The 25,449-nt window shown below is 38.4% G+C and overlaps 1 protein-coding gene across 4 annotated transcripts in view; it reads right to left on the bottom strand.

Annotated features, from left to right (window-relative positions):
- kidins220a (kinase D-interacting substrate 220a) overlaps window positions 1-25,163 on the bottom strand; it is a 42,058-nt gene extending 16,895 nt beyond the window's left edge. For 3 of the 4 annotated variants that reach the window (XM_087780104.1, XM_087780103.1, XM_087780101.1), the window contains exons 1-23: window positions 25,025-25,163; window positions 21,386-21,544; window positions 20,626-20,724; window positions 19,931-20,029; window positions 18,512-18,610; window positions 18,242-18,340; window positions 18,009-18,107; window positions 17,360-17,557; window positions 17,191-17,289; window positions 16,958-17,056; window positions 16,734-16,832; window positions 16,454-16,631; window positions 16,211-16,375; window positions 15,941-16,120; window positions 14,089-14,254; window positions 13,843-13,994; window positions 11,701-11,801; window positions 11,077-11,262; window positions 10,828-10,968; window positions 8,814-9,051; window positions 8,647-8,738; window positions 7,015-7,159; window positions 6,523-6,685 (exon numbers count right to left, since the gene is read on the bottom strand). In XM_087780104.1, the coding sequence (XP_087636230.1) occupies window positions 6,523-6,685; window positions 7,015-7,159; window positions 8,647-8,738; window positions 8,814-9,051; window positions 10,828-10,968; window positions 11,077-11,262; window positions 11,701-11,801; window positions 13,843-13,994; window positions 14,089-14,254; window positions 15,941-16,120; window positions 16,211-16,375; window positions 16,454-16,631; window positions 16,734-16,832; window positions 16,958-17,056; window positions 17,191-17,289; window positions 17,360-17,557; window positions 18,009-18,107; window positions 18,242-18,340; window positions 18,512-18,610; window positions 19,931-20,029; window positions 20,626-20,724; window positions 21,386-21,517 (3,029 nt within the window). In that variant the 5' untranslated portion in view covers window positions 21,518-21,544; window positions 25,025-25,163. Of the gene's footprint in view, window positions 1-6,522; window positions 6,686-7,014; window positions 7,160-8,646; window positions 8,739-8,813; window positions 9,052-10,827; window positions 10,969-11,076; window positions 11,263-11,700; window positions 11,802-13,842; window positions 13,995-14,088; window positions 14,255-15,940; window positions 16,121-16,210; window positions 16,376-16,453; window positions 16,632-16,733; window positions 16,833-16,957; window positions 17,057-17,190; window positions 17,290-17,359; window positions 17,558-18,008; window positions 18,108-18,241; window positions 18,341-18,511; window positions 18,611-19,930; window positions 20,030-20,625; window positions 20,725-21,385; window positions 21,545-23,428; window positions 23,461-25,024 lie in introns of those variants that run through there. The other variant, XM_087780102.1, reaches the window with a different exon arrangement.
- Window positions 25,164-25,449: the final 286 nt, after the last annotated feature.

Genomic DNA, 25,449 nt, shown 5'->3' on the forward strand with positions numbered 1-25,449 from the left:
TCATAAAAAGTTTGTAAGGAATCCAAAAAGGTATGTGCTCTCTGGCCTGGCTATTTCAACCTCCCCCCCCCCCCCTCCCCTCTATATATCTTCACCCGTCACCAGAGTCTGTATACCTGTGTATTGTATACATTTGTCCCAAACCCACACCTTTTTATTTCTCTCCCGGAGCCCCAGGGATCCACCTCCAGAGCTGCTGCTGATCCAGGGATCCACCTCCAGAGCTTCTGCTGATCCAGGATCTTCACCACGTCATCAGATCCCGAGTTATCTCCAGCACCCCCATGGACCCTCTTACACTCTCCTCTTTTCTCTCACTATATCCTCCCTCACTCCTCTCCTTATCCATCTGTCTACCCCCCCATCCTTCCTCCCAGCCGGTCAAAGCGGCAGGCCGTCAACAATGAGTCTGGTTCCGCTCGAGGTTTCTGCCTTCTAAAAGGAAGTTTTTCCTCGCCATTGCTCACTGTACAGCTCACTGTACAGTGTTTTGTTTCTTGCTCTTTGTTGAATTGCTGGGATCTATTTTTCCTTAATCAACTGTAGTCTTATTTCAACTGTATAGTGTCTTGAGATAACTTTGTTATGATAAGACACTTTAAATAAAATTGAATTGAATTGAATTGAAAAAAAAAACTTTCAATAGATTGTATGTGAGCTCTTATCTCACATATATGGAACTAAATGACATTGGACACTTCTTGTTAGTGTTTGGTTGCGAGAGATGAGAGTTATATTTTGGAGGGGGGGGTGTTACTCTATAGCATCAGTATTAAGATCACGCCATCAATTTGCTATAAAGGAGAACACTTGATTCAATTGTTCTCAAGGCAGTTCAAAGCTTAGAGTCTGGTGAAGGATGTCTGACAGTTTCTACTTTCTGTTGTACCTGAGACAATTTTGTCTGTTGCGATGTGCTTCCTCACTGTGTGAGCACGCCCTGTGTGTGCATATGCTTGTTTTCTGAACGCACTGTGCATCTCAGGGTCTGATTAATTACACTCATCCTCTTAGGATTTGGGGTGACATATGCTCTTGTACTGGTGTGTGAGAGCAAAGTGTGTGTATGGCTGTTAGCACATGGCATGCAATAATGCTGTATGACGGCATGCGTGCGTGCATGTGCGTGCGTGCATGTGCGTGCGTGCATGTGCGTGCGTGCATGTGTGTGTGTGACTCAGGTGTAGCACCAGAAACACACTTTAAGTACAGCGGGGGCGTCCTGGCAGACACAGGGCACCAGATGTCAGAGCAGAAATCTGGTTTGTGGACCAGTGACACTTTTTTTTTTTTCAAAATTCCTGTCGCTGAACACAGAACACAGGCATCCAAGAATAAACTCTGTGCAACATAATCCAAAATATAAACCAATCTGTCAAAGATATGCATCATAGAACATCTCAGAATAATTAAAAGCTGACAGCGGGTATAACACGTGATATATAGGAACAGAACATAACAGTGTGAGGCGTTCGTAAAAGTCTTAAGATAAGTATCTCAGCTAAATGGCCGAGCGCAATGAAATTGCTCTGAAGCAAGAGAATAACAGACAGACTAATGGAAAACAGTAGTTTAAGCGTAACTGTAATAAAGATGCTATTTTCATTAAGCTACTGACGGCCTCATTTAAACGGTGTTTGCTATGAGCTTGTGATCAACTGAACGGAAACCAGCTTTGTGCATACAAAAAGATCATATACACTTAATGAATGGTAGTGATAATGTGCCTAAGAAAAATAGTAAGTAAGTAATGGTTATTTGTAAATCGCTTTTCTAGACCAGGGTCACAAAGCGCTTTAACAATCAAAAACAATACACACTTAAAATATGTACTTTAAAAGGCCAAGACACATAAGACAAAAACAGGAGTCCCAGAAAATCAAGGAAAAGCCTGAACAAATAAAAAAGTATGTAAATAAGATGTTTCTTGAAGAAGTCAGTAGACTGCATCAAACCCAGAGGGGAAAAAAGATTGTTCCAAAGCTTAGGAGCAACAGCCTGGAGTTTTCAGTTGAAATAAACAGTTTCTGATCAGTTTTCTGCAGTGTTGTACTAGAGACATGTCTTTGTCAAATACTACACCCAGGTTTCTCAGGCTCCGTTTGACAGATTGGCCCAAGTCACCTAAGTACTGACTCAACCCTGAACCTTATCATCAGGCACAATAGCTTTTGTCCTCAGTTAGCTGCAAAGTGTTTTCACTCAGCCAATGTTTGATTTCTACCAAACGAGTGACTAAGCTGTTCAGCATCTGGGACTCAGTTGGATCAAAAGAGCAGTAGAGCTGGATGTCATCAGCAAAAATGTGATAAGAACCATCAGGAAATCTCTGAAGGATTTTACCCAGGGGAATCAAGTACAGCGACAATAATAAAGGACCTGAAACAGAACCTTGAGGGTCTCCACACAACAGACCCTGATTCAGACCTTATTTGATTGGCAGATACACTGAAACTGCCCCCAGAAAGGTATAACGAGAACAACTCGAACAAACAGTCCCACTTCATCCCTCAGTCTTCTCAGCAGGATCTGGTGATCAACTGTGTCAAAGGCTGAGGACAGACCCAAGAGAACCAGAACAGTGAATTTACCCGAGTCAGCCAACATCATGATGTCACTGGACTTTGCAGAAGCCAGACTAAAACTTCTCAAAGATGTCGCTCTGATCCAGGAACAATGGTAGCTGCTCAGACACCACCTTCTCTAGGATCTTTGAAAAGAAGAAATAGCTTAGAAAAGCTTAGAAATAGGCCTGGAATTACTGAGGTTAGTCAGGTCTAAGCCAGGCTTTTTGAGTTAAGGCTCCACAATGGCATGCTTAAATGCATTTGGAAAAAACCCTGTGAAAAGGGAGAGGTTTACCATTTTGGTAACCCAGGGGTGAATTACATCTAATACTTTAATAAAGAGCCTACACGAAGGACGTCGGACAAGCAAAGGATGGTTTCATCTTGCTCACCAGTGCCGAAATATTGATCACAGTCACATTGTTAAATGCGGACCACAGACTGGAGACAGGCTCAGTGACAGCAGAGGTTCCACACTAAAGGGGAGGCCAAATTTTTTCTGAATAGTCAAGTTTGATTTAACAGGTGCCACTTGATTTAGTATTTCAACAAAATGATTAGTGAAACAAGTGAATCAAACTGTCCACGTTATGGCAATCATTGAAGAAAAGAGGATCAAACATAGCAGAAAAACTGTCTGATGTATCAGCTGAGATAACACGCCTCTGAAACCTTACTTATAGGTTCAGGGACAAAGACCAGGTTAAACAAAACAAGAGAATGATGGACATCATGTGCAGACACATTAGAAATGTCCAGGCCAAGACTAAAAACTAAGTCTAAAATGTCCCTTTTAGTGAGCGGGTTCAGAAAGATGTTGCTCAAAATTTAAGGGTTCAGTTAAAGTTAAAAGTTCTTTAGCAGAGCAAGATGTGACATCATCAATATGAAGATTAAAGTCTCCGAAAATAAGAACAGATTCGAATTCGAATCGATTTGAATAATGGAATATAAAAAGTCACTGGATGCTAGACTGAAACACAATAGAAAGTTCTTGTAGAACCAACCAAGGTCATTTGCGACTCAAAAGAAGAGAATTCCTGCGTCTGAATCACTTGCATGAAAAACTATCTATATACTTTCTATAAACTGCAGCCAAACCACCCCCACGACGACAGGGCAGCTAGCAGGAGCATTCATTAAGATGAATAAACTCCTCCTCTCTCTGTCATGTCTCTGAAAGACAAAATAAATCCAACTTTTCTCTTGTGAAGAGATCATTCAGAGAAAAGGATTTATTTGCAATGGAGCAAGCATTTAACAGGCCGATGTGAAGCGCTAATGACGTCACTGAGGCAGTGACAGCAGAGCACAGCTGGACCTTTCAAAGGCTACTCCAGAGGTCACGTAGGTTACAGCGAATCTTACTGCTTCTTAGAGAGGAAGCCTTAAACATTTGAAACATGCGAGTTGGGTTATCAAATTAGTTTCCCTTTAACATAAATGAAAGCAATGAAAAATCAGCAACCTTAAGTGTTTTTTGTTATTCAAGTTATCAACATCTGCCACCTAAAGCACTGCAAGTGATCTGGTGCTTACGGAAGCAATTGGAACTTTGTTTGTTAATAATCTTCACATACAATATGAACAAATTTAAAGTGAATATATCAGCACCTTATTCTATACATCTATCCCAAGGGTGTCAAAGAGGCAAAAATATTTGTCACCTATTGAGCAGGCCACATATAATGAAGACTTGGCAGGCCAGATTTGGCCCCAGCCCACAAGTTGGACTCATATTTTCTATTCAAAAGAAGGGGTTAGATTAGATTAGATTAGACACTCAGAGTCTAGAACAAATTTAAGTGTACCAATAGAAAATAAAAAAGAAATAGACAAACTCGATCCTATACATTTAAATTATGCCAAAAGTTACATTTAAAATGTTTGACAAAGCTAGTTCACACTTAACGTTGTCGAAGAGTTCATATGGACACAGAACAATGAAAATTGTTGAGGATATTAACCGATTAGACATTCTCCATCAGATTATGGCTTTTCTGGATTAATCCTCAGATCCTAAGAATTAAACTTTCCCTTAAGAGTTCTGTTGTCAGGCAACTTTGTCACGATTCTATTTGGATTTAACAGACTTTACTTTAAATACAGACAAACTCCAGTTTTTTTGGGCTTTCATAGTTCAAATCTACCTCCACACTGTGTACAGTGGCTGTTCTAGTCCTGGCAAACTGATAAAGGATGAGAGCATGCAGGCCTTGTGACTGAGATGCAGGGCGACAGTTGACCTATAAGGGGCTGACTCACCCCCATGTTCACTTCAGCACTAATATATTCACTTAGTTACGCTCAGGGGAAGCATAGTTGTGCTGTGCAAAAATGGCTGAGCGTGATAAATAAGCACTCACACTGAAGCAAAACCTTATTTGAGCTGCTATTAAAATAGAAAGTAGGACCTGAAAAATTTTACATAAAACAGAGGTTCAAGTGACCATCCTTCTCAAAAGAAAGAGACAGAATAAATTACGGCAAACAACAAAGGGACTTTAAGTGCTCTAGAGCATGAGTAAATAGAGAGAAGAGGCGAGAGTAAAGGGTACACAGACCAAGACTGTGACCCGAATCTTATCAGGGGAAGATTTGTGCAGGAGATAAAGCCCAAGGCAAGGAGTCTTGTTAAGCCTGTTTAGGGCTTCCTGTCATCATCATTAATTCTGCTTCTGCTACGATCACAGAAAAACTGAGCAGCCATTTGGAAAGACACGCAGTGAGAAACTCATAAAGACAAGACTGTTGGTCAAAAATATGACGTTTCTAAATCAGGGCGGTTGATCTAGAATTGCATCTGATGCATCAATTATCTGTTGCAGTTAACTCTGTTCAAATGACGCAAGTGACGCAACAGTGAATCTTTCTCCAGAATAAAAAAATGAACTATTATATCCTGAAAACAAGCGGTTGATTAACCTCTTATTCTCCTCTTCTTACTGCAACCTTGACATGGTTTTATTGTTCTGTGAAAAACAAAAGGCTCTAATGAGGTTTTACTTCTGTGAATTTGGGGGGAGGCGTGAATCTCGCCGGCTGAATGGCTGACAGTAACACTTTGTGACACTTTCCTGCCGCAGGAGTCACAGGAACTAGTGTATTGTGACAGAGTGCAACCTTTAAAGGCCAGCGTATGATGCACAGCAGTGGACAAGCCTTGCCACAAGCCTGTGTCCATCTTGAAACCTCCGACCACAAGCATGCTCAAGAAGAGATCCTCTTGATCAATCCACGAGGAAGAATTTTAAATTAGCATATATGTTCATTCATTTCATTTCCAGGTTCCATCTTAAAAGAGTTGATTCACACCCTCGACAGATCGTCACAGGAGATCCTAAAATGAACTACCCACATACATGCACATATACATGTACATGATGGATGGCTGCAGTTGAACTATGCGCTTACTTCCCGTCTTTTAAATTCAGCAACAGTGTTACAGATGTTTAATGGATACGAAATTTAATCTAGATGTTCTACTGCCACCTGCTGGCAAAACGTTTTTGTGACTGAACAGGTCAGAATAGTTTTAAATTTATATCTCTCCGTGTGTTTGTCTAAGGGTTTTTATTGCCGAAAAAGTATCTAGACTAAAGTCTAAACAAAAATATAATCAAAAACATAGTTAGAACAGAATTGCATTGTTGCTTATTACAAGTCTTTTTACACACAATAATGGTAACCCCCTTAATACTATCTGATGCTTTTAAATTTATAAAAAATAAAGAGAAATTCAAACTAGTAAAGCTATAGGATAGAAGAGAGAAAGTGGAGAGAAAGTCAGAGGAACAGAAAGTTCCAGCTCTGTATAATCTTTTATCTTCAAAGATTTCTCTTTGGGCACCACTTTACGATCGCAGAACTCAGTAGCTTCAAATCATCAATGGTCACAAATTGTGTCACCTATAGAAGTAAGGATTATTTATCCCACAGGTGTGTGCATGTGTACCTCTCGTAAATTGTTTTCAGAGCAAGATGGTCAGAAACGCCGTCGCTCTCTTCCAAGAAAAGAATGATCCATGACGTCCTGTAGGGCCATTCTTCTGTCAGATTGATCCACGAAGCCAGACGATCCCAGTTAAAGACGATCTGATTGGCGCGCAGCAGACGACCTGTCAGAACAATACAATATTATCCACATCCCTTTCTTCGGAGTTCCTTAGTTTTTTTAATAACTGTAGTAATGTTTTATTGTTGATTTTCGTTTCGCAGCAAAGAACTATTCTATACCTCTAAAAATAGACCGACAGATAGATAAACAGAGAGACCGACAGACAACTTCAGGGTCTACACACATATATTATATCCCATTTTTTCTAATTTATTTAGATAACCTTTTCTTTTTTAATGTTCAAATAAATATAGCTGCACAATGAACATTTTCATTCAAAGGTAGATTCGACTATTATTTAATGGTTAGAGCTACAACAGGTTTTCTTACCAGTGATGGAAACTATATTGAGCAGCCTCCTCATGGTTTGTGGGCTGATGTCACTGAACCAGTCTTCTGTTACAAGCAGTTTTGTCAGGTCAAATGACATCTGTCTGGTGATGGTTTTCTGCATTTGGCGCCGGCGGTATGTATCCTATGAAAGCAAAGGATGAAGCAGAAAATATTTGTCACTTCATGAAGAAAGAAGGATTCTGTATTACCGAGGTAAAAGTACCCAATTGACACAAATCTACCAGCAACCATCTGTGATGATATCAGACAGCTGCCCTGGTCATGAGCCAAGGAAAAGCTTTTTGGTAGTCTTTGAAGTTATAATGCCAGTCTCATGACCTCTTTATCGCAGAGATGAAACGGAGGGCCAGCCTCTCAGCGTGGTTGCAAGGTCGAGAAGGATATAGTTGTTAAGTTTAACTTTTTTTTTCTTGCTCTGTAATATTAAGTAATAACTTAATAAGTATGCATAAACTACACGCACATCATGGTCATTATTATCTCGTAGTTTGTTGTTACTTTATTGGACGTTCAAGGTAGTAAACATCACTACGAACACACAAGGACGCAGTGGGCGGTCAGAGGTGAGGTCTCATAGGAGGAACGAAGGCGTCAGCAACAGCAAAATCACTAAGCCTCCAACCGGCAGATCTTGTGCCAGCGTTTTGTCCCGTAGACCCACTGCTGCTCAGGCTTGTCATTAGGCTATGGCGACACAGCGGGAAGGATAAACAGCTATTACATCAATTACTCCAGGAACTTTGGCTCCTTCAATCTCCTTCTGTCCTCTGGCCTCTGTACCGCCTGCCAGCACTGACTCTTCAGCTGAACACCCCTCCAGGAAGCGAGAGCAATGGGGAAAGCAGCGGCTCAAGACTTTGTTCTGCTGTTGTGAATACCGCAGAAGTTTCTTTCACATTCAAATACGGTTATTTTCTGGCAAGAAAATTTTTCTTTTGTTGTTTCTATGCTCGCATTAGTGGAGACAAAATCTGAGACTTTATCTGGAATTTCTGTACAAAGTAGTCATTTTTTATATATTTGTTTTACAGCTACAGAAGTCAAATGAGGAAATCACTATCTTCTCTTCATTCAGAATTATTCTCAAAATTCTCCAATACTGGGGTTCACTATAGCACACATTCGTCACCAGGCTACAAAAAAATTAAAATATCACATGTATTTATTTAGTAGTGATTATTGCCGTTTTTAAAGAGGTAACATAAGGCTTTGACTCTTGTCAGGATGCTTATTTTGGCCACTTCCACTCATAAACGTAAACCATCAAGCAAACACAAACTCTACATCATAATGTTGCTTCCTCTGATTTAGAGTTTTGTTGAGATGTATTTTGGATCAGCTCACGTTCAATTCATTTTTCTGGTTTTCCTCCACGTTTTAAGTGCCGATCCATGAAAATTAACGCCAGCATTCAACCAATGTAGAAAAGGTTGGGGACCCACAGCACTAGTCAACATCCATGTTTATAGGTGCAGCAACGCCTTTTTATTTGGACTTAAAACGATATTTCTCAAAATGGACTGAATAAGTATTTTGAGTTTAAAATCTTAATTTACAAATGCTTTTAACCATTTATCCCAAAAAATGAATGGCTTCAAACAAACCTACCCTTCGATTGAGAGCACTCTTGCTGCCAAACTTGGCAGGTTCAGGGCCCAAACTACCCTGAGAAACCTTACGATCTACTTCTTCATGCCATCCTGCACAAAAAAAAGGAATTAATTCATATCATCAAATCCTTTACTGAAATGCACTAAAATCAGGGAGCCCTTTACCTTCAGCGGCCAATGCTTCACCATTAGAGGGGGCGGCCATGCAAAGCTTCTTGGCTGTGCTGAGTCCTCTGCTGTTGAGGAAGACCGGCAGGTGGACGATGTTCCTCATGTAGTCGTGGCCGTTAATGTTGGAGTCTCTCAACACACTGTTGAGGTTCTGGTTGATGGCTTTGATAATGATATGAGGGTCACTTGCAAAGATGGAGATAAAAGGCCCCTTTGAGAAGAGCACTCGCACCTGGCAGAAGAAAGAATCATGTAAATTATGACTTGCTCAAAATAATGACATCATCGAAATCCACTCTCATTAAAATGATTCTTGATTTTTAATCAATTGTTTGAACTTGGGTCTCTAGTGCTTCATTCATTAAAAAAAGGTTTTGTGCTACAAAGGTGTCGTCTCAAGTACACAAAACTTTATGACCATAAGTAGGGTTAACACAAATATCTACAGGGTATTGTAAATTTAAAAGTAGAATGAAATGTAAATCAACCTGAAAGTATAAACATAATGTAATATCAAATATTGGTATACAGGCTGTCAGACATATGAATCATTGTATTTTTGAATTAAAAGCCAGGAAAGAGGTTTTGATGACCCGCACAAGCAGATGGAAATAGTTTGGATCATGATTAGCAAGCGAAAACAGGATATTATTGGATAAGACATTACAAATATGGTGAAAAATCTGTAATATATTGTAATTTTATATGATTAATAAGTAAAGATTATATCGTAGAAAGCCATATGTATGAACCAGAATTCCAGCAAAGAACTGTAGAAACAACCAAAAATGTGCCAACATGTTTTTTCACCATTTGTTTCACTTGTCATGCAAATTAAAATCACTTTTGTTGTTTTTTTGTTTTTTTTATAAAGGCTTCTCCTAACTGAGCCACTTAAGCCCTAACAATCACAGGATTGCCAGAAAGTCTGGAGGGACTGATTTAATTGGGACATTTGTTTCAACATTCTAAAATCCTCCTCCAAATCCTTAATTGCTAGATTACAGAATTATATGTCTAATGCACTTCTAATCCATGAAGAATTCTGATTAAAGTCAAACTTTCAAAATGCACATCATTTGTTGTATGTGTGCAAAAAATGCTTAAATCCGTCATCTTGAGTAAGAAACTTTGTAAAAATAAATCATTTTGACAGCAATGAAATTCATGCCTTTTTATTATTAATGTCGCTAAAATCACCAGAAGGCTCTGGTCTTCTTCTATCATGTTGAAATCTGGATTTAATAAACAACTTAAAACAGAAATGTAACCAACATAAATCTGCTTTCCCATTAGTTGAATTTACATTGCAGCTAGAGAATTGAGTTACAGCGGAATGCTTGAGGCTGAAAATGTTGGGAATTTCCACTTTGTTCACTGGGGGATGTTGTAAAAGTGTCACAGGATACTAATTTGGGGCGCATGTATACATGGCTTGTTTGGTGCTTGTTCGAAGCCTCAGGCCAATGAACCTTCAGGCCACGAAACAGCTGTCCTGAAGGTCGACCGAGAGCACATGAGCAATGAGTCTTGGACTGATAGAAAGCCAAAGATGTAATTTGCTCGTTCTTCTGAGCTACTTCAGAGTCAGAGCCGTTTAAAGTCTCTTCAACAAAAGATGACTTGAGAGTGATTCGAAGAGATGAGTACATTACATTAGTGCGCAGGAGGTTGCCATCTACTTTGTGATCACTTCTGGAAATAATAACATTTGGCTAAAGGAAATTCCATTACAGCAGCTGGCTGAAGGAATCTCAAGTTTGAGGCCAGCTCGGACAGCTGGGAACTCCAGGGTTCTGCCACGAGAGATGTGTGCGCTCTGCACGCATAGGTAAGAGAAGAGCTGAAAGTCAAAGCCACACGGCAGCTGCTCTACAACAGTTTGTCTCATGGTTATAAATCTGCTTGAAGTGACAGATGTTGGTAAATTCAATTAATTTGAAATTATCCACTCATCAGACAAGAGAAAGCTGTACACACACACACACACACACACACACAAACAAACCGTGTCAAGCATCTGCAGCACTTTGTCCTGTTCACAAGCATCCAGACCATCGATGATGACGGCCATACGAGTCTGGTTCTGAGTGAATCCATCAATGGACTTTGCCATCTTTGACATCAGCTCAACCTCATGCTTTAAAACCTGTGGTGGAAAAAAAGGCCACATTTTAAATTGTATATATAACATTTGACGTATCAAGCAGTCTAAATGTATTGAAATCAACCAACTGTTCCCTGTTGACCTATTTACCTTCATAAATCCTTCACTCTTGAGTTTATGCAGGTTGTTGGCAGCGCTGTGCAGGCGCTTCCTCTGAGAGTTGAGGACAGAGTCTGCCATCTGCCACCAGGTCCGACAGTTGAGCAGCAGAGCCAGACCCACAATGCTCGCCATCGCTATCATCACGGCATTCACCGTCAGGTTTTCACTGTTCACCTGGCAATTAACGCAGAACAGATGATGACTGCATTTCATTTAGCAAGAAGTTAACTGTTGGTTTAGTCTTCTAAGGCAACACATATGCTGCTGACTCAACTTGAAGATTTAAATTGAAGATTTGAAGCAGCAAAACCTTACATTTGACTTTGTGTGACTGCTGAATTATGACTTTAACAATGTTTTTTACTACAGAACCTTGTGTTTGTTTTGAGAGGCTTTTTTTTCTCAGTGGAAAATTAAACCAGAAAATGACAAATATAGAGCCTTTGAATATATTCCATTACATTGCAGTTACACCTTTGTGACACTGGAGGGAGCCAGAAAATGATCATTTCATTCTTGTATTTAGCTGCTTTCGGCCCATTAATAAAAATAAACAATCTGTCTAACAGTTACAAACATAAGAAATCCTAGGAGTTAATTAATTTAACCCACCTTGAAAATTGCCACCAGACCCATTCCAGTGATCAGGCAGCCCAGAGTCAAAGCAAACAGCACAAAGGAGGGAACGCAACATGTCTTCTTCCACTTTTTGCCTTAAAAATTAAATAATAGAGGGATTAGATCAAGAAATAGAAAAGAAAACTTTTCATACAAAAACTTACTATAATTTTGGTTCAAAACAGCTGTTGCTGTCTTATTCAAACTTAGTGCAGAACTTAAAAGCCTTATACAGTAATAATAATAATGCCGTAGTGTTTACAGTTGAATATTGGCAGTTGTGTTTACCGATGTTTACCTTTTAATTAAGTTTTTTGTCTACGGTTAAAAAAGTGTATTGACGATTTTACAGTCACAAAATGTGTTTAATTCAACATTTTACCATAAAAAGTACAATTTTATATTTTCAAAAAACATTTACCTTAAAAAAAAATTACATGACAAGTTGTTGACGGTTTTAAAAAAGTGTTAATTCAAAATATCACCATAAAAATAAAAATAATAATAATAAAAAAGTTGTTTCTTTGTTTTTAACAGTAAAATGTACCATTTTACCATTGTACCATTACATTTTAACAAACTTTTTCCTTACTTGATGCTAAAAAATATATTGATGCTGTTGATTTAATGGTGAAATATTCTTTTATGGATTGATTAACGCCAATTAAACCTAAATTTCAGGAAGAAAAATTAGAAATCAAATACAAATATCAAATGTATATAATTTTTAAATATAATTTAATCATCCGGATTAGAAGTTCAATTGTTGTCAGGATCATTGTCTGTACATATACATTATTATTTATTGACCTCTGGAACTTATTTTTAACATGTTCCTACATAGATATATAAACTTTATTGATCCCTCTGGAGGTCTCCTTTGGAATATTGTTTTGTTTGTTTGTCCACTCTTTAGAACTAGGTTTTGCAGATTGTTTAACAAATCCCCAGTGTAATTTAAAAAAATTCATTTGGGCAGATCAATGCCGCTCTTTTTACAATAATTTATCTTTTGTACTTTATGGTATTTTTCCAAGAATTTGGCCATTTTTTGGTTTTCACAAAAAATATTTTATTCCGATAGAGACTTTGAAATTAAAGTTATGTAATGTGTTTATTACTGTGATATACTATTTAAGCTGTAAAGACAGTTAACTGTTGTCATTTGAGAGACTTATTTTTACAGTGTAGGACAAAATACATTCCAGACTCCTGATTCAAATAAAAAACAAAATACAGCAGCAATACCAAGGTGGTTACAGTTAACTATAGGAGGTGAATGAAGACTTAGCACACTTCTCTGAATATACAGAGTGAGGGTGGACAAAATTAAGTTACTGGACATCAACATCTCCTCTGACCTCTCCTGGTCGCTCAATACCTGGTGAAGAAGACACAACGACGACTCTTCTTCCTCTGTTGCTCACAAACTTTAACAGGTTAGCTATAGAGAGCATTCTCCGCCCAAGTTTAACATTAAGGTATGGTAGCTTGAGGAACAGGATAGAAAGGAGTTGACGGAGGTGGCAAGGGATTGTAGGCTGCACAATGGGTCTGGATATTGATGATGGACTGTTTGAAACGCTGCCATAAGGAAAGCGTTACAGAAACATCAAACAATACCAGACTCAGGGACATTTTCTCCAACTTACAATCAAACTCCTTCCTTTGGCAGTCAGCGTTCACATTTTAATAAATAATTTCACTGTATACTCATTTCTTTGTATTTTGTGTACCGTTTGATTCATTTATTTAATTGTAATGCATTTTTAAGTGCTTTATAATGACAATAAAGACTGAATATTGGACTTCACTCTCTGTTTAACGAAAACAGATCTAGATGCGTCTTCACCTCCTTAGTGTGTATTTAGTATTCCATAACTGTCATTTCTGATTATTACAAAAGTAGTCCTCAAAAACAAGTCAGAACAAATGGGATCTAGGTATGAAAAGTAGTGTTTAAAAATTCACCAAAATTTACAAAACATTATATTTAAATAAAAAACAACCACAACGTAATACAATACTTTCTTGAACCAATAATAGGTTGACTTGGTTATGCACTCTAATGTCCACCAAAATGTGACAAATATTTTTGGTGAAATTGTGGCTCAAACATGGAAATAATATAGTCACCTTGTACTTCATCATTTTTGAAAACCCGGAACAGACGAGTGGCCATGAAGCCGAACTCCCGTTCACAAGCATCCGAGAGCGTCGCGACCATCTCAGCCATGGATGTTTCTCCACCGACACTCGACAGACGGTTGTAGTCCGTAAATAAAAACCTGTGTGACATCACAGGGAGCGTTATTACAACTCTAGGCGTCAGTATTTGACGTAAGCAACAGGACCGAGTATCAAGATAAATGTTTTCATTACCTGACAGGAAGTGCACGTGTTGTTTGCTCTGGGAGTTCAGGTGAGATGACAAACATCAGTTTTAGCAACAGTTCTAAGTAGCCAATTTGGCGAGCCAGCCGTGTGCTAATGACCCAAGCCCAGTTCCAGCTTTCCCTCTCGCGGCGGCTTCCAAAATACACCAACACTGTTGTAAAAAAGCGGAGTAGGGAAGAGTCAAAATCCAGATGACAAGCAATATGCTAACACATCTGATCACTATTAAAAGTGTTATGTGTATACAATCGGAATGTTTTCAATGGCAAAGATTATTTTGAAAAAGTTCATAGCAAAGGAACAATTAAGCAGCTTTAGTTGTACAACAGCACCACCTATTGAGGAAAAGTGATTTAGTATTTAAAGTCATACAGTAGATCACCCAAAATTCCAATTTCACTCATTTTCTACTTAAGCTAATTCGGACTAAGGGTTGGCATTATTTTCAGTTATAGGCAAAAATGTATTTCTATTTTAATGCAGCTGTCATTCTTCTCTTGTATTGTGGTTTTATTTTGGATTGTTACTTCCTGTTTTCTCCCTTTTCTCCCACACGAACCTACCTAATGGCAGCAATCACCTGCAGCATAAGAACCCTTGGCATCCAGAACCATAGACATATATACATAGACGCCGCATCGACTGCTGCCGCCCACCAGAGCGGTGTGTATACAGGGCGGCCATCTTGGTACAGTGCCACTTGCTCCTACAATGCATTAGGTCTATAGAGGAATGCTGTGTTTACACTATCACTAATCGCTCATTTGTCAAGCTGTTTTCACTGGGTCACTTGCTAGATAGACAGACAGACACAAATAAAATGAAAATAACCCAGAAAACATTCAGGTCTTTATTGCTTGAAGTTCTATTTCATTTGAGTATATTCCTCCTATTACAGAAGTTCTTATTTGTCAACAACTTTGTGGTGGCTTGTTTTTCAGAACATTAATTTCAGGAGCTTCTATGGCTAGGAACATAGCCATAGTTACTAAATTATCAGAAGGAATCTTTTTTTGTATTATAATTATTATCATTATCCAAGCACCCAGCATCATAGCTACTTGTATGACGATTTGAAGGGACCAAACCGTTTGAAAATAAGGTCCAAAATTCAGAAAATAATTGTATTTTAAGATTGAGAAGTATCTCTCTCCCTGTATTTGTTAATGCACCACTGCCTCTGATGACACTGTACCAAGCAGTTCTTTAAACACATCCGTCTACAGTCGATGCGGCGTCTATGTATATATGTCTATGTCCAGACCAGTGTGCCAGATAAGAGTTTCTTGTGTATGGTAATTAGCTGTGTTTTTTCTGATTGATCGGTGTTTTTGTAGGTTTAAGTAATTTTGCCTTCTTGCTTTAGTGCCTTAGAATTTAAGTTATTGATTGTTTCTAGCGAGTGTTTTGACCTCCATGTTTTCGTTTCCGTTTTTTTCCAAGTACCATGTTCTTTCTTTCCTGTTACTGCTCTACAGCTTACATTCTACTAAGACAAGAAACACTACAGGTAATTATCACGAGAGCTCTAAGTGTAAAAAGTAGACGGAAGCACATTTTCGTGTTGCCACAACAGGATAATTGTAACAGACGAGCACAATGGAGGTAATAGATGTTCTTAAGTGTGTCTTTTTGGATGAAGATGGATGAAGATAACCGACCTCCAGTAGCTAAATTAAAATGGAAATAAATGTTTGCCTTTAATTCTTAAAAGGAACAGCTTACTCTAAAATAATCCCAACCCGACATGAGGGTGAGTAGAAGATTATTAAAATTAGAATTTTGAATGAATTATCCCTTTAACTATTTAACTTAAATGATTTCATCTTCGACTCACCAAAGAAAATGTAGAGTAGAGCAAGAAGGCTGAGAGAAACTGCAATGGCTAGCTTGGGATCCACAGTGAAGCCGAGGACGACAGCCAGAGAGCCACACAGCAGTAGAGTGAGGAAAACCACCAGCCAAGAAAACTGGAACAAAGGCTCTATCTGCTGTCCTGCGAAGGTTTTCATCTCATCTGGTAAAGAAATAGTGGAGAAAGGTTGTAGATAAAACAGATACGTTTTTATTTTAGCACCAAGTCATACACTGATGCAATACGGTCTACCTTCAAGCTTCTTGAGAAGAAAAGACTTGCCGCTACCCCACTGGGCGTACAGACCAACACAGATAGGGGGCTGCATGGTGGGTTCACTGAGGATGTCAGCCAGAGCGCTGCTGTACAAATCGTAACCCAGCATGTCTCCGTCAGATTCAGATGGGGAGAGGTGCTCTGTAAAAGAGAACATGTCATGTGTGATCCTCACAAGTGTGACAAGGTAAAGATTTGTCAGGGTTGATTTAATCGTACTGGCTCCAAAGATTTGAGTGAGGATGCTTTTCTGATGGGTGCAGTCTATGTTGTAAGGCGTCTCCCCAGCTTTGTTTGGGCGGTAAAGCAGGCGACCATCTTTTGGGTTCCTAAGCAGCAGCTCTGCTAATTTACGGCTTCTCCCTCTGATGGCAATATGGAGAGGTGTGTCCCCTTTCTATGTGGGCAATAACAAAATAGATTTACCACACAAAAAAAACAATGAGTCACAGTTCAAATTAGTAATTTAGTATAATTGTGAATTGTTGTGATGGGTCACCTTATCTATAGCTGACACTTTGGCCCCTTTGTCCAGCAGCAGCTCCACAACCTCAAGGTTCCTCATTTTGGTTGCTTTGATGAGAGGCGTCTCCCCATCCTTACAACAGAGAAGACAATATTACCCCAAGAAAAATAATAAATCATTCATTTAAAAATGAAACAATATTTATATATTAATTGTTTTCATATAAATACATTTGTTTTTTTAATCTAATATCATACCTTGGTGCAGCTTTCAGTGTCAGGGTTACACTGCAGGATGTCCCTCACCATGGTAGAATTGCCTTTCTCCACTGCCCAGTAGAGGGCAGTCTTACCATCCTAATTTGCGTAGACAGAGACAGAAACAAGCAGTATTTATAAAGAGAATATTGAATACTTAAACAGTTTGAATATGTTAGCCTTAAACTCTAGTTGATTTATAAGCATAATTTATATTAAAAAAGTGTACTTACCATTCCACGGACATCAATATCAGCGTATTTGTTCAGCAGGGCTCTGACAATTTCAACGTGACCTCCTCTCACAGCTCCAATCAGCATGGTCTCTCCGGTCTAAAGCAACAAAATAACATAGTCTGAGATAAAAGTCTGTTATTGATCCTTTAAAAACAATATTTCATACGCGGTCTGGGACGTTGACATATGTGCCAGCATCCAGGAGGTCCTGCACGATCTCTATGTGGCCCTCCTTGGCAGCTATAGCCAGCGCCGTGTTTCCATCCTTGTCAGTCATGTTGACATTCGGGTTTCTCTTCAGCAGTTCTTTGACAACCTCTGTGTATCCCCCCTTAACTCCCACAATCAGAGCCGTCATTGAGTTCTAAAACAAAAAAGAGAGAATTTGTGTTGACAATTTAGGAAAACAGAATATACAAGGTTCTCCTCCCACATTCTCTCTTTTTATCTGTGTGATCTGAATACAGATCAACAAGTGCCAAGAGAAAATTCATATCTTTCATAAAATATCACACAATCATGAATTGTTCTTTAACATTAACCGTTTCATCAATGTCATCTGTAAAAATTCAGGTTGATAATAGGAGCATACATGTGCTGCGTCAAAGCTGCAATTTTTTTAAATAAGGGATGTCAACTGAATTTTTTTATTTTATAGATTGGAACATTGGTCTTACAAGGCTTTTGAAAAAATATATCTCTAAGACAAGAATAATAACACAAATCAATTCTTTGCAGCTTTTATTGTAATCCTGTTTTAAATCCATTATAAATATCTATAAAACATCATCACAAATCCATTCATTATTACTTACTGCTCCCTCATGGTCAACATCAGCTCCATCGGCAAGAAGGTGCATGACACTCTGGTAGTGACCCTTCCTGGCAGCCCAGATCAGTGGAGTCGTCCCATACTATAATTAATGCATAGGTTGGATAAATAAGGAAAATTAAATGCATGTGTGATCAAGTCAGACCGATTGATCTGTCACGTTTTAATCCACAATATGCTACGTGTGTGCGATTACAACCAGAAATAATCCAGCACCTTGTCTGAGCAGTTGACTTTGGCTCCATGTTGCAACAGGAGGTGGACGATCTCAGCGTGGCCTCGACCAGCCGCCCAGATGATGGGGTAGACGCTGTACTTTAAGGAAATAGGAGAATGGTGAAGTCACGTAGATCAGTGTCAGGTATGTGATTCACATTGACCCAACTAATAACGAAGGTGTCCTCTTTTGTTCACAATCTCTTTATTTCGCACTACGAGCAAACATATGAAGATATTTTTGGCGGAAAGTTAAGTAGTTTTCGATACCTGTCCAGTGATGTTCGCGTTTGCACCCTTCTCCAACAACAGCCTGGCCACCTCCGTGCAGCCCTTGTAGGATGCCCACATGAGGGCAGTCCAACCACCCTGAGAGCCACAACAAAAACGTTATATATATTCAAATTAAATCAAGGACTGAACAATTATTTAAAAAGGCCTATACGGTAAGAAATATTTGCAAACAAAGCGTAGTATCATCTCCTGAATCAAAGACAAATGTTCCATCATGACTTGTGTGAATTGGGGCTGGGAAAATGTGCTATTTAGAGCAGGTGTGACACACTGCCTACTGAGAAGCACCTTTGTCTGGATTCTTTTAAATCTCACTGTGGCGAGGGCCCCTGATCTCAGATAAAACGGGAACAGCTATGACTCAGGTGAAGAGCTGACTCGGAGCTCTTCCTTAGTCTCTTTAAGACGGCAGTTGAATGTTGGCCTAAAAAGGGGCCTTGTAATAAATCACCCTCACACTCGGCCAATGATTGTAAATGTATAATCTCATCCAGAGCTGAAGCACGTTCACAGAAGACTATTCGTCTCTGACCCAACTGCCACCGTCCTGGAAATCAATTCTCAGCCCCATACGGAGAACATTAAATAACAGTAGATTGGATTACTGGAAGAGCATATCCATCTCTGCACCAGTAATATGCTTTAAGAGGCTTTCCGAGGCTGATCCATAACAAATAGCAAAACGTTTCTTAACATGGAGCTTGATTTGTAACTCTTATATCTAACTTGTATCTAGTAACAGAGGGCCTCTGCAGACACACATTTTTAAATGGCAACGAATGTAGTGATTTGAATTTCAGGCATTATTCTCCACATCAGTATGTGTCAGTACAAACATCTATTTTCATTGATATATTTACATTAGCAAAAAGGCTATTAGCTACGCCCACTGAAAACACAGGCCATTATCGGTCTGTGGGGCATTAGTTACCTGTTCAGAAAAACTAAGTTAAGCTTTTATACATCTATTTCCATTGTATATATTATGTATAGTTTGAAATGTGTTGTATTGATTGTAACATTGAAGATGCTTCATTTAGTTACATATTCATAGAAACCAGATTGAGACATAGAAAGGTTGATGTATTTAAATTCAAGTTTTTGGGGTGAAATTAAACAAGCTAATAAGCTACATTTTCAGTAAGATTGATCATGAGGATTCACAAGAACATGAACTCAGTCCTAAATTTTATCTGTAAAGTTGATTTTTGTATTCATTTTTTAGTGGCCTGTTCCATGAAGCATTGAAAGCCTCCAGCAAATAATTTAAATTCAAGTTACTCTCTTGGCAACAGTTGCCATGGATTAGTTCAGATTCAGTCTTGCGCTCTCTGGCTACCATTACTACCATAATAGTTTTTCTTACTTCACTTCGAAAAATTAAACAAGTCTTACCATATCTCTGTGTTCAAGGTGAGCATTGTTCTCCAGCAGCTCCCTCACCACCTCGATGTGTCCTTCCTTGGATGCGGAGATCAAGGCTGTCCAGCAGTCCTGAACGGCAGAGCGGCTTATTATCCTGGGAAATTCCATCTAACTTAAGCCAGAGGCCAGAGTCTTTAGTCCTGGTTACTCTTACACGGTCGAAGCAAAGAACCTACCAGCTGGTCATACCAGGTGCTCATGGGAACGTTTATGATAAAAATGGGAGAGTAAGTGACGCCTTGTAACGCTTCCTCTGCGACACCGAGTGTGTGTGATAGCAGGTTACTTGTACGTGAGTTAAGGTTAATGAGAGGTCTGCAGGTGAACTTCTGTTGCTGCGCATGGGCAGAAAAGGGTGACTGTGTGAGTGTGTGTGTGCGTGCGTGCATATGTGTGTTCAGAGGGTGAAATCAGAAAGCAAAGGGCGTAGACCAGTGCACAGATCCTGTGATTTGGGCCAGAGAGTGAAGGTAAACCAAGTTGTACCAAGTTGTCATTATGACTCATAATGGCTGTGGGTGAAGCCTGTGGTGAGTTCAGCAATATGGAACATCAAGGCGGCGACTTCAGCTGCGTCATCTTGAGATTAAGAAACTACGTGAGCTATGCATCAACCTGTGCTGCAACCCTGGATCCGTGCACGTGAGGAAGACTGTTAGGCTTACAACATCATCCAGGTTGACGTTGGCTCCTCTCCGAATGAGTTCTTGCACAATCTCCAGATTGCCCTGCTCGGCTGCGACCATGAGAGGAGTCTGTCCATTCTGGAAAATTAAAAAAAAGGTAGATGTGAACCTGATATAATTGAACTAATCATCAAGTTTATACACCAGCTACGCCAGCATTATCTTCTGCTTAAATTATTGTTTTTGGATAGATGGAAAATGTATCCACTATAAACACAAATACGAGTTTGAAAGTTAGATCGATCTTCCATTTTAATAACATTGATCACCTTATTCTTCTTCATCTTCTCTCTGGAGCTGCTCAGGATTACTGGACCCGAAACTAGCTTGAAGTTTTCAAAATTCTATGTACCTTTATGTTCCTTACCAATGTATTATTTTTTTTGTAAAAACAGAAATAACATGTGCTTGAATAAATAAATAAAAACTTTTGGAAGAATGAATGGATTAAGAATAAAATATTTGCTCAACAAGAGCGGAGGCAAAACGATCGATTAGATTATAAAACCATAAATAATTGAACTCATACATTTTAGAAATGCAATGAATAACTGAAAAAAGGTAAAGACAACTAAAGTAACTTCAATAATAATGATCTGAAAAGCATTAATTACATTTCTAAAGAAACCGCAACAACCGTTTCTAAGACCTGAAACATTTAAAATGAAATGACAAAGATCAAGAGAATGCACACAATCCGTCACTGCTTCATGCTGAAACAAGAATAGTTAAGACTTACATCACTCCTGCTGTCCACATCTCTAAATTTGTCCAAAAGTGTCTTCATGGCCACCAGGTTCTCCTCTTCGACGTAGCCAAAGAGACTCTGGACGGTCAGAGAGGTCATCCTTATGGAGGTGGTTGTGTCCATGGTTGAAATTTAAACACCTACACACCACTGGGCAAAGACACGAGAGCGGATTAGCATTCAGAGTAAGCACAAGAATGATTTTAATCTGACCCGCAGGACTGCGTGTGAAAATAAAACAGTAAGTGCATTCCTGTGTCGCATTAAACTCAGCCGTAAAGAAAAGTTTTAAGTTTTAAGGAGAAAGTCAAATGAATGGATTGCATATTGTTTTTCTTTTTTTTATATATATAATTAATCTTCAAATCCTTGTCATGCTATTTATTTACGTTCTTTGAACAAGTTTGTTAGTTGAACCTAAAATGTTTGTTTTTTTCTGACACAATGGTTACCAGAAAAAATTTGAAGTAAAGTAGTTTTGTAATGAAAATCAGGGATTAAGCAATGAATTAAATAAATAAAAGGGCCAAATAGCAATATTTACAAAAAATAAATTATTAGTTATTAAAGTATTACCAGTATAGGATTGAACCAATGCATTTGTCTAAATCTTTATTTAACGCCATTTTTTTTTCAGTTAGAAGACAATAACATTTATTTTATTTGTTAAAAGCTTAAGGATGCAATTATCACAACAAACCAAACGAAGATTTTATCTGATCTTCCAAGACACAGGGCTTACTTAGTCATCAGAAAACAGCCTTCCCCTGACCACTGCTGCCATTAGTTTGCTTTGTCAGAAATATTTAGTAATATTAGATGAAGCAACGTAGCAAAAAAAAAATCTAGTACGCTTTGGTGTAAAAATACATTACCGACATGTATCCCAGATATAAAATTTAAAAAGTTACGCAAGTTCCAAGAAACACTGCTCCTTTACCTTTTGATTTTTCCGCTTCTTACACACAAATGTTAAAGATAGCCGACTTCCAGTAAGCTTGCCTGCTCAAGTGGAATGGCAATGCTTGACTGAGGAACTGCTTAAAGTCATCAAAACCACTGCAGACAAATGAGAGCCCTTCATCGCTCCATGTAATGATGATTTCAGACAATTGGTGCACTCGACTGTGTGCTCTAATTATATCAAGAGAAAACCTCAATTACACAGTTGCTGCTTCTTTAAATTGGACTGTAGAAGAAGAGACACGCTCCTCATTCTGCACAATTTTACAGAAAGTGCCTCATACACTCAGGGCTATTATTCATAATTAACCTCTTCTCCTTCAGAATCATCGTCTTAATTGGACATGACTTGCTTCGTCTTTAATTCCGTTTTTATTGTGCAACTATTATTTTATAGACGAGATACGATCGCAATATTTCTAAACAATAACCAATATAAGTGCTACCATCTGTGTGTGCTCACAGACATTCAACAAATCAATAAAGAATCTCATAAATGATTCATCAAGCCAATCTTCCTCGTGGTTATAACCCTAAAAGAGGGAAATGAAGCAGTTTTGCTAACACAAGCAGGTTTGGATATGATATTATCTTTATTTTAGCAGTATCTACAAAAAACACAGTTCTGGCTTTGCTAATAAAGAATCAAATGTCACATGCTGCTGGGCCAACAACAGTACAAAAGGTCCACTCAATTCAGATTCAGAGCTTTGCTGCCGGTACAAATCTAAGCTTTAAGCCTTGGCTTTTCTTTCTAATTTATACTCACTGATTTGTAATAGAGGGTTATATTCAACAGTGCATAAATGGAAAATGAAATCCTTTGTTGACAGTGAAAACAATGAGAGATTGTTGACACGCCCTCATCTGCTTATCACTGAACGGCACAACGGCAGAATGATTTGGTTACACGTCGACCACTATCTTTGACCATATGAACACATACATATTACGATGACAACACACCCATAACACAATGTTACAAAATCGAAATTCTAGCATTCACTATCTATCATTTAATTTTAAAGCATGTGTCAATAGATCATGTAAAATAAATACAAATCTACTCACCTTGTGTAAGGTTCGGTTTATCAAAAAATGTGTGGTTTGCTTACATCTACCCACAATCAACAAGCACTGCCAGGCTTCACATCCCCCTCCTTTACTACAGGCTGAATATTAGATGAGGAGGCCGGCCTACGCCCTGTTCGCCCACACAATAGACACGCTCACACATTTACTACATGGACGCTCACACTGACCATTAATAATTAAGATGTTCATACTCGTTCATTATTATGATGATCAGTGACAATAAAAAATAAAAAAAGCTCTTTTAATTATAATTTGATTCTTATTAATTAATAGTTAATTGTTTTATATTATATTATATTATATAATTTTATTACAATTACAGGAACACATTCGAGACCCCAGTACTGATGTTCTGATTTAGTTTAATTCATTTAAATAATGCATCCAAGACAGTAAACTATGGCTTTTAGTGATATACAATCCAGAGTAACATATACACTTATATCTAGAGTAGCTTTAGCAAACTTATCTTCTAATCACTAACAAGACTAAAGTATTTTACCAAATTGAAAAACAAGAAATGGGGCTGGTCATGTCCTTTGGAACCAGGGTCTTGTGTAAATAAAGCTGTCGATGGAATTACACAATAAAAAGTCAAGCAAACCAGTGCATCACTTTAATTGAAAATTATTCCTGTTGATATAGTTAAATATAGGTAAATGAAGAGCTGTATGAATTAACAGAATAAATTAGACATCAAGTTAAAATGAACCTGAAATACAAACAAACAAACAATAATCACAAAAAGTTTTGCTTTAACAACATGAATAGGTGCTGCAAAATGGCTTCCTTACTTTCTATTGCTTATATTAGGTGTTATCTTATTTCATTCTTTTATTCTGTACTGACACCACAGTACAGAACACTGGCAGTAAAGGTTTCTGATTCTGAATGCCATAACTGGAAAAACAAATATTAATGAGAAATTACATGATTTATGAAATCCTTCATTTAGGTTAATAAACACCATGTCAGCTCCTCTGTTATCTGGACTCATGCATGTACACAGAGAACATGAGCACTGGATAGGATCTCTAAAATAAGCCAGTCAGCTCTGGGGTCATGTGATTGTGAAACTGCTGAGGATTTAGTTTCCTCTCACATGTATGAAGAAAACAACACTGTTTTTTTGATGCAGTTTCAGTTTCTTTGTTTAGATTTGGCTTAAACTCGTCTTTCTCGTTGGGGAAACATGTTTAGTAAGTATTAAATGACGTGTCAGTGGTATCAAAAACACCAGAAAGCATTAAATACTTTCGTGGAAAACACAAAAACTATACAAAAAACAACACTAAAATAGATATAGTCAACAATCTCCTGCGATTGTGTAAACGAGCTGCACATCTGGATTACGCGTTTGGTCGAGCAGAAGGAGTGAACATGGTAAATAACATCGTATAAAGGTTTTTGAATTCAATAAAACGATATTTAAACCTACGTATTTTGCGTCAACATTTACGGTTAAAATAACTTCCCGTTTGCTGGAAGCGAAACGGCTAAGCTAACGTTAGCCCGGAGCAACTGACGCTTCAACAAGTACTGGCGGAAAAAAAACAACATTATAGTTCTTACCAAATTTAAGGTTGGTCCCAGAAATATTAAGGTTTTTATCCCGAAGTGACGTAAGCGGTCAGTGAGAGATCTTTCTCAGTCATTTCTGGACGTATTTATGATTTTGTGAGCGACGGTGAGCAGCTGCTGCTCTGCTAACACGGAGCTCAACTACTCCACCTGCTGTTGTCAAGGAGACACTGCAGTCACCTGTGTGTGGACGGTTTTATTCTAGTCACATCCATGTTTAAAGGTGTGCCACTTTGATGAAACACGTTAAAGATCGACACTTTATTCTTTTTCATGTTTTATTTTTCATCATCAACACCTCAAAACATGACTTTTATGAGGATGACACGCAATAGGTTGAATGTGTGCGTAAAACGTGGTGTATGGCCATTTTTTTAAGGTTAAGAACAGAAGGGTGGCCATGTTATTATTATTAT

This window comes from Callionymus lyra, chromosome 18, assembly GCF_982586985.1.
Source record: "Callionymus lyra chromosome 18, fCalLyr1.hap1.1, whole genome shotgun sequence".
NCBI classification, from domain to species: domain Eukaryota; kingdom Metazoa; phylum Chordata; class Actinopteri; order Syngnathiformes; family Callionymidae; genus Callionymus; species Callionymus lyra.